General features: G+C 38.3%; 2 protein-coding genes across 4 annotated transcripts in view; both read left to right on the top strand.

The window, feature by feature from the left end:
- Positions 1 to 1,982, top strand: part of C9 (complement C9) — a 56,602-nt gene extending 54,620 nt beyond the window's left edge. The window contains exon 11 of the mRNA XM_041750104.1: positions 953 to 1,982. Within this exon, the coding sequence (XP_041606038.1) occupies positions 953 to 1,002 (50 nt within the window). The 3' untranslated portion in view covers positions 1,003 to 1,982. The remainder of the gene's footprint in view (positions 1 to 952) is intronic.
- Positions 1,983 to 7,968: 5,986 nt separating this feature from the next.
- Positions 7,969 to 14,003, top strand: part of FYB1 (FYN binding protein 1) — a 153,271-nt gene continuing 147,236 nt past the window's right edge. For 2 of the 3 annotated variants that reach the window (XM_041747414.1, XM_041747412.1), the window contains exon 1: positions 10,765 to 10,855. In XM_041747414.1, the coding sequence (XP_041603348.1) occupies positions 10,853 to 10,855 (3 nt within the window). In that variant the 5' untranslated portion in view covers positions 10,765 to 10,852. Of the gene's footprint in view, positions 8,065 to 10,764; positions 10,856 to 14,003 lie in introns of those variants that run through there. The other variant, XM_041747413.1, reaches the window with a different exon arrangement.

Genomic DNA, 14,003 nt, shown 5'->3' with positions numbered 1-14,003 from the left:
GTCTTGGTTCAGTTTCCACATTTTGTGTTTGATGAATAATGAAGATCAAGTTCACCATCTATATACATAATAGTTTTAAGGAAGCTAGTGTCTTCTGGTTGACTTTTTGCAACTAACCCAGATTGGTCCACCAGCTCCTTGATGAAATCTTTCTTGCTGAATCTTTCTCTCGAGGAATCTCTTCCTGATATCCCATTTTCTACAAAATATTCAGTTCCAGCACCTTATTTAAATTGGACCTGCTCCATCATGAGACTGAAAATCTTAAACATCACCTTTCTTTATCGTATTATTTACTTCAAGTAGAATGCTCTCCAACTTTCTCCTCCCTCAACCAAACTAACCTCCCTTTTTTTTTTATTCCCCTTGTGTGTTTTCTTCTCCCACACCAGGGTTTCTCAGCTTAATGCTCACTAGATTTACCTGGCTAGCTTTTTTAGAAAAGCCAAAAACAAAAACAAAACAGATGTCCATCCACGCCAGTTAAACCAGAACCTTTGTGGTGGATCCTTTCTGGAGCATGATTCTTTTTTTCCTTTTCTTCTTCCTCTTCTCCTCTTGCTCCTCCTTTTCCTCCTCCTCCTCCTCCTTCTTAATTATCTGGTTATGCAAAGAGTGGAAAAACCTTCCTTCTGGACCCAGAATAATTAACATCTCTTCAGTGAAATCTCCAATTTCTCCAAGAATCGATTCTGTCTATGCTTTCTGAGCACTTTTCCCTTTGCTCTTCCAGAACTAATAATATTTCATCTTTCTACGCAAGCTGAAGATCCCTCTAGTTCGTAATGTGTCTACTACCTTGCACCCTGTTCTATTCCCAGCATCTAGACAGCATCTGGCACACCAGGGTGCGACAGGATAAGGAGATAAATAAATAGATGGATGGATGGATGGATGAACCCAAAGTTGAAGTCCTATTAATCATGATATGATAATCCTTTGTTTTCTCTAGGTTTACCAGCCAAACAAAAAATAAAAAGAACAACAACTACAACAAAATAAACAAATAAACCTGTTGACTTCTCCGAGATCAAACAAAAGTAAAAACCAGGACTTTGCAATTAAGGATCCTACCCTTGAAGATAGTTCTTGCTGCCAAATGTTAAACAGGATGAACATCCAATTGACCTCTGAAATCTCTCTCCAACCCACAACGCTTCTTTTCCTCCTTAAACTCCTCTGATGTTTCCATTTTTTATCCCTGAATGAGCAGTCAGCAGTGAACTATGAAGATTACTTTCTCCCGTAGTCCATGCCAGTCTCTGGCTAACAAACAAAATTAAAAAGATAGTGTTGGCTTTAAAAGTAATTGCCAAAGTACTTTGTATGATTAATATGTTCCACCAGGTCCATTATCCAAGTCCATGACATGCAATTTCATTCTTGTGTATGTCATTGCTTCTTGTTGGGTCATTCATTAGTACCTGCATCCATTCACTGAGCAAATACCTACTGAGTGCCAACCCCATGCAGAGCATGCTGCTCTTGTTAGTCTTAGCTCTCCAGTTTAACTCTATGTTTCCAATGGAAGAAAGAATTATATTTGTAACCAAAAACAATTAGGTTAAATCATGCGAAATGTCCCTATCCAAACATATTTTACAAAAAAGAAAGAAAGAAAGGAAAGAAAGAAAGAAAGAAAGAAAGAAAGAAAGAAAGACAACAAACACACAAAAAACAAGTAACTCACAATTTCATATGGTCCAGCTTAATACTCAACTTAATGAATTGTATGAGGTAAGGCTACCCACATAAGAAAGTGATCAAGAGAGCTGACTGTATGGTTTTATATGTTAAATAGTGTGGTACTTAAGGCTTCAAAGCTTTTGAAAAGGTCTGAGACTTCCCCTAAAAACAACCCTCAAAATACAAAAGAAAAAATGCAAAATCAAAATTAATAAATGTTTAATAAACATGAAATAATATGATCATATCAACTCCACTAATTGGTATTGTTAATAAACATTTCCTCCATTTATAAATAAATGTGTTAGTTTTTCCTCACTTCACACAAATTCAGAATGCACACAATTACTGAAAGATCACAATAAATTATTTATTTGCAAAAAAATTTAAAAGCACAATTTTTAACAATATTTTTCAAGTTCTTTTTCTAAGCAACAAAGGAAAAGGTTATTGGATATGGGATGCATTTTCGTATGTTACATGTGATAGGGATGGAGCTCTAAAAATAGAAGTGCTGGCCTGGTCCCTTGGATATGAAAATAGCCTTGGGAGCCTAAAAGAATTCCTGTTCCCTGCCCCCAGAAACCTAGGCGAATCAAAAAGAATTTGGGTCTGTTAAATGCATGCAAATACTGAACACAGCTCAGACAACGCACTGTTAAGAGAGTTTCTGCTGTAGAGCATCTGGACTAAGGGGAGTTATCAGAGTAAATACTGAGAATGCCTTGCACTCTTTTGAATTATAAATGTCAAACAAGAAAAGAGCTGAGCCTCAACTGGACTCCCTAGGGTCAGCTTAATGATTTGTCAGAGTCCCTTTTACTGGAAGTGGAGGGGAACCGTGCAGGTGCACTGGTGACCTCAAGATCTTCCAAGGAACTTCCCTTCAATCGTGACATAGCTGGTAGAGCCTTTCCAGCAGGGTGCACCATTGAGACACCAGAAACTGCCCAACAGGACTCCACCCTTGGGAGAACGCCTCTAAACCTACCCTGAGGAAGAATCAGGAGAAATTGGGAGAGATGAGGACCTTCTGGCTGCTGGGCCTTACATGGCTCAGCCTGGCCTGTGGTTGTGAGAAAGCAGACTCCTGAGAAGGAAAGGTGGAGCTCAGTGTAGGCAGATGGGGCTCAGGGTATCCCCACTCCACATGCCCTCTGAGGGGCACTCCACAAACTCAAGGGAAGAAACAATTGGGGGAAATAGTCGTCTGTCTCAGGCATACATTCTGATGATTCCCCTGAAACTTAGCCTTATTAAGAGGACCCAGAGAAGCTGGATGGGCATTCATATTCTCTTGGGCCTAATGGGATAAGAAGCTTTGGAGAATCGCTATGGTTTTACATTTTTCCCTTTTTACACTCAAAACTCAGGTAGCTTATTCCTTCTATTGTTCGCCTGGTAGATAGCAATGTATATGTGGCAACTAATGAATGTTTGAGGTGTGGATCAGCATCCTTCCCCTGGCTTTACACCACTATATCCCCAGGGCCTTTGACTGTGTACACAGGGGACACTGCCTGCAACAGCCCACAATAACACCCTTGAGGTCGTTTCCCAATAGTTATTTATAAAAATAATCCTAAATGGTGGATAAGAGGCTAGGCTTAACTTAGGTTTATTTTGAAAGAAACAAAAGTATTCTCTCTCTCAATCACACACAAGCACACACATATAATGAATTCACAGGACAAACATCTATCACTCTGCTCACCTCCAACTCCCCTCAACCTCTCCACTCCCACCTCGGGTTCGTTAGCCACGACCATGCTAAGAGCAGTGAAGTGGTTCGAGAGAAGGAAGTGATGTACGTTTTAACAAGAGACAAGTTACTAAACCCCCAAGCTCTAGGATGCCCTAGGGGTGATAACGTTCACTTCATAGGATTTTGTGTTGGTTTATTGAGATAATGCATTTAATGACTTTGGCCTTTGTAAACAAACAATAAACATGGTTATTATGCAAGGCTCTTGATATAAATCCTACTGAATGTGACTCTAACATTAGTGACACTTAAAAAGTCAAAAAGAGTAAACCTGAAAATTGAGAATAATGTTTTATGGCAGAATGGTTTAGTACTTTCCTCTAAATAATTAGTGGTCTCAGTGATTTTTTTTTTTTTGAGGAGCTTTTTTAATTGTAGCAATATACCATTTTAACAAATTTTTTTTGTAGAGAGGGAGCAGGAGACTGGCAGAGAGAGAGAGGGAGGGAGTATCTCAAGCAGACTCTCCAGTGAGGACAGAGCCAAACACAGGGCTTGATCCCCAACCCTGAGATCATGACCTGAACCAAAATCAAGAGGCAGATACTTAACTTTCTGAGCAACCCCGGCTCCCCTATTTTAACCATTTTTAAGTGTACAGTTCAGTGGCATTAAGTATATTTATATTGTTGTGCAACAATCACCACTACCCATCTGCAGAACTTTATCATTATACCAAACTAAAACTCTGCACCTAATAAGCAATAACTCTCCATTTCCTACATCCCCAGCCCTGATAACTACTATTCTAATTTCTGTCTCTGAATTTGACATTTGTCCTTTCGCATCTATTTCACTTAGGGAATATCTTCCAGCATATAACAGAATTTCCCTGTATACAATATAGAATGTTATTCAGCCTTAAAAAGCAATGAAACATATGTATTAATGTTGCATTTATATATTTATGATACATGTATCACATTTTGTTTGTCCATTTCTCTGTTGCTGGACACTTGGTTTGCTTCTACTTTTGGGCTCTTTTTTATATATATATATATAAATGAACATGAGTGTACAAATATCTCTTTGAATCTCTGCTTTCACTTTTTTGGGGCATATACCCAGAAGTGGAGTTATGGGATAATAAGCTAAATCTATGTTTAATTTTTTAAAAGATTTTAAAGATTTTATTTATTTATTCATGATAGACACAGAAAGAGAGAGAGGGGCAGAGACATAGGCAGAGGGAGAAGCAGGCTCCATGCAGGGAGCCCAATGTGGGACTCAATCCCTGGTCTCCCAGGATCACGCCCTGAGCCAAAGGCAAGCATTTAACCACTAAGCCAGGCAGGTGTCCCTATGTTTAATTTTTTAAGGAACCACAATACTGTTTTTCCTAACAGTTGCACCATTTTATATTCCTATCAGCAATGTGCAAGGGCTCTAATTTCTCCACAGCCCGGTTAACACTTGTTAGTGTCTAGGTTTTTTAATAATAGCCATCCTAATGGATACAAAAGTGGTATCTCTAGGTGGTTTTGATTTACATTTCCCTAATTATGAGTGATGAGCATCCTTGCATGTCCTTTTTGGCCTTTTGTATGTCTTCTTTGGAGAAATATCTACTCAAGTCCTTTGACTATTTTTTAATCAGGTAGTTGAGTTATGGGAATTCCTTATATATTTTAGATATTAATTCCCTTTCATATATACAACTTACAAATATTTTCTCTGATTCTGGGGTTGCCTTTTTACCCTATTGATAGCATTCTTTGATGCACAAGAGTTTTTCATGTTGATGAAATCAAATTTACCTATTTTCTTCTGTTTCCTGTGCTTGTGGTGTCATATCCAAGAAGTCGTTTGATCCAACTTTGTGATGAAGTTTCTCCCTTGTGTTTTATTCCAGGAATCTTACAGGTTTTTTTGAAGAGTTTCTTTATTTATTCATGAGAGACACAGAGAGAGAAGCAGAGATATAGGCAGAGGAGTCATAGGCAGAGGAAGAAGCAGGCTCCCCATGGGGAGCCTGATGTGGGACTTGAGCCCAGGACCCCAGAATCATGACCTGAGCCGAAGGCACATGCTCAACAGCCACCCAGGTGCCCCAGGAGTCTTACAGTTATATTAGCTCTTATGTGTAGGTTTTTGAACATTTTGAGCTAATTTTCTATATTGTATAAGGTAAGGCTCCAGCTTCATTCTTTTGCATCATGGATATCCAGTTTTCCCAGTATCATGTATTGATTAATGATACTTTTTATTCATGTGCTAGCCTACTGCAATCAGTCAGCCTAGAAGAGACTACAAAAAAACAAACAAACATACAAGAAGGCCAAGATGACATTGAATCATTTCACAAATTATGTTCTAATAAATGTATTTCATAGCTACATTATAGATTCTTACAAGTCCTCCTAATAGCATAACTAAGTAGTAGTATTAAGTTCCAAAAGGTACTATAGAATTTAAAATAGCAACATTTGTATTCTTCTGAACAAAATAAATTTGTCACCAGGTTGTACTCTGGAATGGCTAATTTTATTTTAGGTCATAGGTAATTTTATATTTAGGTAGGCTTCTTGCCTATTTTTTTGGCAAAGATTTGCAATTAGGTATGTTTTAAAAAGAAAGGAAAGAATGTAAGTCTTCACCAATATTTATCCTATACTGAAATAGAAATATTCTTATCTTAAAATTAAAGAGACAACAAACTAGGAAATGAGTATATTCATACCTGCAATTAATTGACAGTGGGAAAGAATAAGAATTCAAGGAATGGTGGAGAGATCCATTTTTCCCTTTGTCATCTTCTCTGAGTCTGCAAGATCCTGAGACACGTCTACTTATTTTCCATTCTTTCTGGCCTAACCTTACTTTTGGGAAGGGAACTGGGAATGAATGCATGAATGAATGAATGAATGAATGAGGAAAGATAAAAGCAGAAATAGATTTTTTCATCTATGATCTTTTATTTGTTAAAATACAAATTTTTATTAACAAATTGTTAAGCCCAATGACCAACCCACGAGAGTATGTATTTTGATGATGTCAGTTAAATGTCCTTGTCTTGGAGATCTAGTAAGACATCTAGGATTACAACTTAGATTCCGCCTCTGAGAAGACTGTGTAAGGCCTGAAGAAGTGAGAAGCCATGACAAGAGAACAGTGAGAACCATGAGTAGAAAAGAGCAGGATTCAAGAGACTCTGCAGACCCTTACAAGCCACCTTAACCCCAAGAGAGAGGAAGATAAAAATTATAACCAAAAGAGTAAAAGAAATTAATAAATAAATTAATATACAACAGAATTCTAGAAGCTTTGTTCTTGGTCTCTTTGCTTTCCAAGCTAGTTGGTTTGATAAAAGACCCCTTAAATAAAGTTTAGATTATTTCTCCAGTGTCCTGTTTCAGCAGTTCTTCTTAGAGATCAGCAAATGTTTGCCTGGGGTTGGGTTTAAGTTGCAAAGAAAATTTTTCCTTGCTTTCCTTAAATTTAAATACAATTTACTCATCCTATTGAAATATAGTGAGAACTCTCCTCCTGTTTGGAAGGTGAGCTCAGTTTTTACTAAAGTTGATTGGTAAGTTATTTCTTCGAGGGATGCCTGGGTAGCTCAGTCAGTTAAGTGTCTGACTCTTGATTTCAGCTCAGGTTATGATCTCAGGGTCCTGAGATTGAGCCCTGTGTTGAGCTCCGCACTGGACATGGAGTTTGCTTGGGATTCTCTCCCTTCCCTTCTCTCTCCCACTCTGTCCCTCTCTCAGCTCACACACTCTCTCTCTAAAATAAATAAATAAAATCTTTTAAAAAAATAGCTATTTCTTCCAGAGCATTGATGTTCTGAATGGGTTAAAGCCTGCTTTCATCAAAAATATAAAGTACAAGAGTGAAAATCCACTCTGTTTTCAAAACAAAAAGTGAAAGAGAAATAAGCCAAACCAAGGAACAGCTCATTTCCTCTTGCACACCCTTTTTAAATATGCCTGTTCTTATCCTGCTTTCTTCCTGCTACTTTTCACTTGGCTATTCCATATCTATCCTAACAGGGAGACTAATTTCCTTGAATTTCTATGAATCTATTTTGTGAGTTTGAGTTGTTCTTTGCTGGCACCGTTCAGATTCACATTGATTGAAAAAGACAAGTTTACAAAATAATGAAGTTTTAGCTGACCATTTTTCCAGTGTGAAATCTCAAAAGGTCACTCAGCATTTCTGTGTTTTAATTTCATCCTCAAAGAGCAGTAATGTAGTGACCATCTCCTAGTATCTGATAATATTTTTGCCAAGAGTTTTTCCACAGCTTCTCCTAAATAATGGGCTTCAAGGGAGGCTGTACACATGCAGAATTAGTGTGCAAAACCGTATAATGTTTTTTATCAGATTCTGAAAGGAACCCATGAGTGCAAAAAAAAAAAAAAAAAGGAAAGAAAAAAAAGTTTAGAAAAATAAGTTGCTCTAGGATCTTAGCATGGCAGAAGGAAGTATGCAAATTAATTCACACTGGAAGAGTTTCAAATATAGTTAGCGAGCCAAACTTAATGCAGCCCATACAATGGGAGAACCATAAAAGGCAAACATACCAAAGAGCTTCATTTTGTGGTCCAGTCTGCAGTTCAGAAAAAGGGGGAGAAGAGCGAGTGCACAGAAGAGGAGGCTTCCTGGAAGAGGTGAGACTAAACATGCCTCTGTTCTCCTACCTCTGGGGTCTTGTCCGGGCATATTAGTGTTGGACACATAAAGTAAGTGATCATGTGTTTCCTCTCTAAAATGTTAACCATTTGGTTTATAAAGCTGAAATGATGTAAGAGTTTATAAGTAATTCTAATCCCCTAGGCTAATCATCCTCAAATAATGATCAGTTGATCAGTGTTACCTAAATTTTTATTAGTGCTATTTCCTCCATCTTCTTGTCAATTGACTTTAAAAAATGAAGCTGGTTTCTGAGATCCACCCCACAACTTGGGGCCTTACTGTCTCCCCCTAGCTTTCACCTTTGGTGAACACCAACATAGCCGACTCCTTTTACCATTGCCTAAACAAAAATCATTCTCTAGAATGCAAATTTAGGAAAAGAGAATGCATGCCCAAGTAGTTAAAGAATTCTAACGACTTTTGCATCCTCTGAGCTACTTCTCCCTTTCGCTAGCAGGAATAATTGCAGTGCCCATACCAGGAAAATAGAACTTTATCTTCTTGAGATGGTATCTCTCTATTGTCTGTCATCTTCATTGCATTTCCTGTTTCATCTTCCTTCTTAGGGGCTTAGGTACTTAGCTGACTTCACAGGAAATATACTCACATACATGATATTTGATATATGGTTTTAAGTAAAGTGATTATGCTCCAAAATTAAAACTCAATGTTGGAGGATGGATTAGGGTTGGGAGCTTCAGTCCTTACTGTTTTTTTCTTAATCAGACTACTTCTCTTAAGTATATGTTTTTGACACGCTGCTGAATTTATGTCAGTAGCAACTAAAACTTACCTTAATTTTCATTCGGAAATAAGCACAAATTGAAGTGGAATTCAAACAAACGAATTGAAATTTGAAGTTCTCTTAACCAGAGACTTATCCAGTCAGCTACATTGTTAATGGAAATTGCTAGATTTCTGTTAATGGTGTAATTTTGGTCCAACTTGCTGGTACAGAGAGAAAATCATAGAATGACCAAAAATAAGTAATTGTTACATACTGCATAGTGAAAATATGTTGTTAAACTCAGCAGTCAATGGTGTCAGAGCGTCAGGATTATTTCTACCTCCAAGGCTTGCCTAGTGATCTGTCCACCAACTGGTAGCATGAGTCATCTGCTCCTCCTTCTAGAGACCAGGCTTACCTGCATCTTGGAATTTCTGTGAAAACTAAAAAATACTGATGACTGTGTCTCAAACCCAGAGATTTTGATTTGATAGTCTGGGTGAAGCCTGGGAACTGGGATTTTTAAAAGCATCCCAGGTGATGATAATGTGCAACCAGGTTGAAAACCATTTCTTTAGACACTAAACTATACCTGCACTCTGAAAAAACTATTTCAGGAGATAGTAGGTAAGAGGCATTTTGATTAAGCTAAAGAATGTCTCCACGTCAAGGCCTTCTGCTGACAAATGCTTTAGATCTAAAAGCATGCCTTTCCTATACCTGTCTTACTTTGGTCATCCTCCTCCTTTTATTTGTTGAGTATTCATTATGTGCCAGAGACTGCAATTTCAGATTCCTAACTACCCACCTAATTTCTGACCATTCCCTCTTTAAAATATCTGCAGGCTTCAAGACAGTGTCAGATTCTTTTCCACCTCTGGAACTCACCCCTGCTCCGTCTTCATGCTTTGTCTTGGCAATGATTCTATCCATATTTCTAATCACATCTTCATTTTGAAAAACATTTTCATTTTAATGAATAAATAATAGGGAACATCTTTTTTAATATAGAACTTTTAATATAGAACTTTTTTAATATAGGATTTGTAGTGTCATGGCAGTAATTTGTATTAGCTCAGCGTCAAGTGAAAAAGTTTGGTTCCCCTCTGCTAGATGGTAGTACTTATAAGAAGATCTAGAAATTCACAACCCAAACTAAGAAATCAGCTACCTTTACTCGTCAAGAGGCAACAAAGTTGATCTTCTGCCCTTGAAATTACTTTAGTTCAGGCTATGTATTCAAAATAAATGAGATAAATCCTTGTACCAGAATGTGTTCAGACAGGTATTACAGATAATTATGGGATCTGGGATCAAACACGATGCTTTAAGACTATATCTAGTTTACCAGCAGAGAGATTGAGGCATCTGATGCTAATAAAAATTGTTAATAACCTAACATATAAAGCCAGATTGGCATATAATTTATATTTTTTTGATGAAACGAATGTCATCCTATGATAAGCTTATGGATGCCTCCACCATTTAAATATTGGTGAGACAGTTTAAATACATTTGGGACTGTTGTCATGTTCCCTTTGTTCTTTTTAAAATTATAGTTATATTTTTAACAAATACTAAATACTCAACATAGAAAAGTCAGCAAAGTACAAAACAAGGATTATTTGTAATAAAACCTTGACCTAAGTCAACAGCTGTTAACATTTTAGATTGTGTCCTTCATTCATTCATAGATAGATTCACAAATATAGATTTTATATAAAATAATCATGTACACAAAATGTAACCTCCAGACACTTCTTTAAAAATCCCATGGCATCTTTCAGACTTCAAAGCTCCACCTGTTCTCATTTTATTAAAGTATAATAACTTAATAAACCCAGTCAGTTATACAAATGCTCTGAGGGCTGAGATAACATGCAAATAAACCTTACATATCAATGTGTGAAGGCTGGACAGACCACACAGTTCAAAAAAGGAAGTGCACTCTGCAAAGCCAACTTGCACATTCACTGACCCCAGTACAGCATCTTCATGGTCACCGTGTGCCAGGCACATCCACTCTTTTCAATAAAATGGTAAGTAAAAGATTTTATGATTTTCCCTGGTCTCCTGGCAAACATCTCATGTTCTCTACGTAGAGCAGAGAGGGGTGGGGATGCTTCTCAGCCACGTCCTCCTATCCTTTGGAATTTTTGCTTGACCCGCTGTTCTGTTTGCAAATAAAGCTGCTGAGTGTTATGCCAGTTGAAAGTCTGTGGCTTCAGGATTTCCCGTTTCTGATTCTAGCCTTCAGAATAGAGGAAGGGCTATGACTTACAGAAAGAAAAGCTGCATTCTTTGTCTTTGCCTTTTAAGACAGCAAGGTGCCAGAATCGGTATCGTAGTCAAGTTTCCTACTGTAAGTGTTTGGGATCCCAGAGGAGAACCCCAATGATAAAGGGTGGGCAGTACTGCTGCTACTGCGAGCCATTTGACAACACGGTGGATTTTATAAAGGAGCCCTTTTGTTTAAAAGTGCATTTCATTATTTTAGTTCAGAGAAGCAAACAAAACCCAAATCGTTCAGATCTTAGGGCCAGGTTGTGTTCCCAAAGTTAGTTAAGGTCATCATCTGGAGCACACTTAGAATTGTGACTGGGTTCCCGATTGTACTGTAACAGCTCGCTTAACTCGTAATGTTGCAGAACTGCAGTGTGAGTATTCTGCTACACGGCTTCCTATTATTTCTCTGTAATGATTGCCTGTGTTCTCATACACGGAGTGTTCTCATGCTCCCAGAGTCTAGAGGAGAGCTCACTTTCTATCCCATGCACCCCCTCCTTCACCCCCCAGAGCCCAGAAGACTGGACACTTGGCCACCCCTTCTCTTTGTAAGGAAGGGGATTGCTTGCTTTGCCAGCCCCTGGTGAAAAGACAGGGATGGAGATGATGACTCCTGCAGGGACACAGTGGGGGGATGGGGCTTTGGAGTAGAGAGCACCAGGGGTTCATGGGATGTGTTTGTAAGTCAGGAGACTCTTGAGCCAGAATTAGGAAGTACAGAGGCCAGAGAGAATGACCTTGCCATAGAGGAGAAAGGGAGGAGAAGACAGAGAATCAGAGGTGCAGGTCCTAACAGGGAGGAATGCACAGCCACAGAGGAAATGGGGGCCCACGGATCCTACCTGCATCAACTGTGGGGAAGAAAGGCAGTCACCTGTCAGGATGGGACTTACCTGGCCTGGAAGTATTTCCAACTGGGTCTTCAGGTCCCAAATTCTTACAAGAAGGCTTGACCTTAATTACTGATAGCCTTTTCAAAAATAAGTGATGTTTATAGAGTTACTTGGGTTTTCTTGGGGGAAATGAGATGATAATACCAGAAAAAAAAAAGTTTAACTGCATAGTGCATATTTGGTACGATACATAAGCAATGTTTTCTCGGATTACCATCTCCCTATTACAAAAGTAACACATAGCATTAGAGAATATTTCTTAGAAAAATACATATACAGAAATGAAACAACATTTTCTGTAGTTTCAATACCTGGGGGTGATCATCGTGAAGTAGGTACAGATCTTTCTAGAATTTCATCATTTTAAAATACTTCATCATTTTAAGATATATATTTTAAATGTATTTAAATATATATTTATTTTAAAATATATTTTATGAATATGATTTTTCTATTAATGCTGTCATACTTTTTAACCCATTTCCTTACCTGCTTTTTTATTTAAAATATCTCAAATAATAGATGGGTTATGATATAATTTTTCATGATGAATCATTTTTTTCATGATTTAATCATTTCCATATGGTTAGACATTTAGACTGTGTCTTATTTTTCTTTCTTTATGATAATACCGGCAATATATTCATTTATACACATTGCTGCTCAGGAAAGGTATGGAGTTAGCCCACATTCTTTATAACATGATTCCACATTTTAGAAGTAGAAGAACATGGCAATAGGATTCTCAATCTCAAACATCAGCCCCTGTGGAAATTGACTTGATCTGTAAACTTAGACAAATTAGCTCACCTCACAGTCCTAAAAATTGAAAAAAACAGAATGATACCCATCTACATGACAAGTGATTCTAGGTACATTTCAATTTGCTGAATTTTCTGGGGGGAAAAAAAAGGAAGAATAGATATCTAATAATGTACCAATTTTTATATGTTTATGATGAGTGAGGAAAAAATCTTTTGTGACTAAGCTTAGAAGATTTTAAGAAATGGAGTAAAAGTTGGTTTGGGGGTTTTTGTCTGTTTTGCTCCTTTCATCCAACTTTCCGTTGACATGTGAGCCACTGACAAAAGAGATGTGCTATCACCTGCTCAAACATTCAACAAAGGCCTGTTGAACCTCTATGCCATGTTGGGGTCCTAACGAGAATGCAGGGGGAACAATCCAGATGGGGTCCAAGCTCCTGAGAGCTTCCCCTTACCTAGTACGGTGGGTCTCAAATGTTAATATGCATCTCAGCCAGGGACTAGGGCCAGAGATTTTGCATTTCTAATGAGTTTTCAGGTGCTGCTGCTGATCCAGGCACTCAGAGAACCACTGTTTGGTAGAAGTGATAGATCAAAAGCTAATCAGAGTGAACAAGTAAAATACGATATAGTGACCTCAGGAAGGAGATAAATAAGGAGCTGAGATAGAGCATAGAAAGGAGCATCCTCTTTATGGCTCTGGTCTCTGATAAAGTGCTGTTTACACTGAAGCACTGGTTCTCAACACTGGCTGCATGTGACAATCACTTGAGCGGCTTCTAAGTCATACACGTTCCCAAGGCCTCAACTGAGACCAGTTAAATCAAAACCTTGAGGTGGGAGCTGGGGCCCAGCAAGGGTGGAGAACTGCTGCACCAAACAGCAAGAATGAGGCAGGCAAGGTAAACACAGCGTTAAGAACTGCTTCAAGCAGAGGAAATGGCAGGTGCAAAAGATGTGAGACGGGGAGAGCTCAGATCAGCAAGACCAGGATGGCTAGAAGATAACCAAGAGAAGACGAAATGGCCAGGGATGTTTGTTGTTTGTTTTTTTTAAGATTTATTTATTTATTTTTATTTGTGAAAGAGAGAGAGAGAGAGAGAGAGAGAGAGAGAGAGAGAGGCAGAGACACAGAATGAAGGAGAAGCAGGCTCCGTGCCAGAAGCCTGACGTGGGACTCGATCGCGGGACTCCAGGATCGTGCCCTGGGCCAAAGCCAGACGCCATACCACTGAGCCACCCAA

This window comes from Vulpes lagopus, chromosome 3 (genome assembly GCF_018345385.1).
Source record: "Vulpes lagopus strain Blue_001 chromosome 3, ASM1834538v1, whole genome shotgun sequence".
Lineage (NCBI taxonomy): Eukaryota > Metazoa > Chordata > Mammalia > Carnivora > Canidae > Vulpes > Vulpes lagopus.
This window is presented reverse-complemented; position numbering and strand designations above follow the sequence as displayed.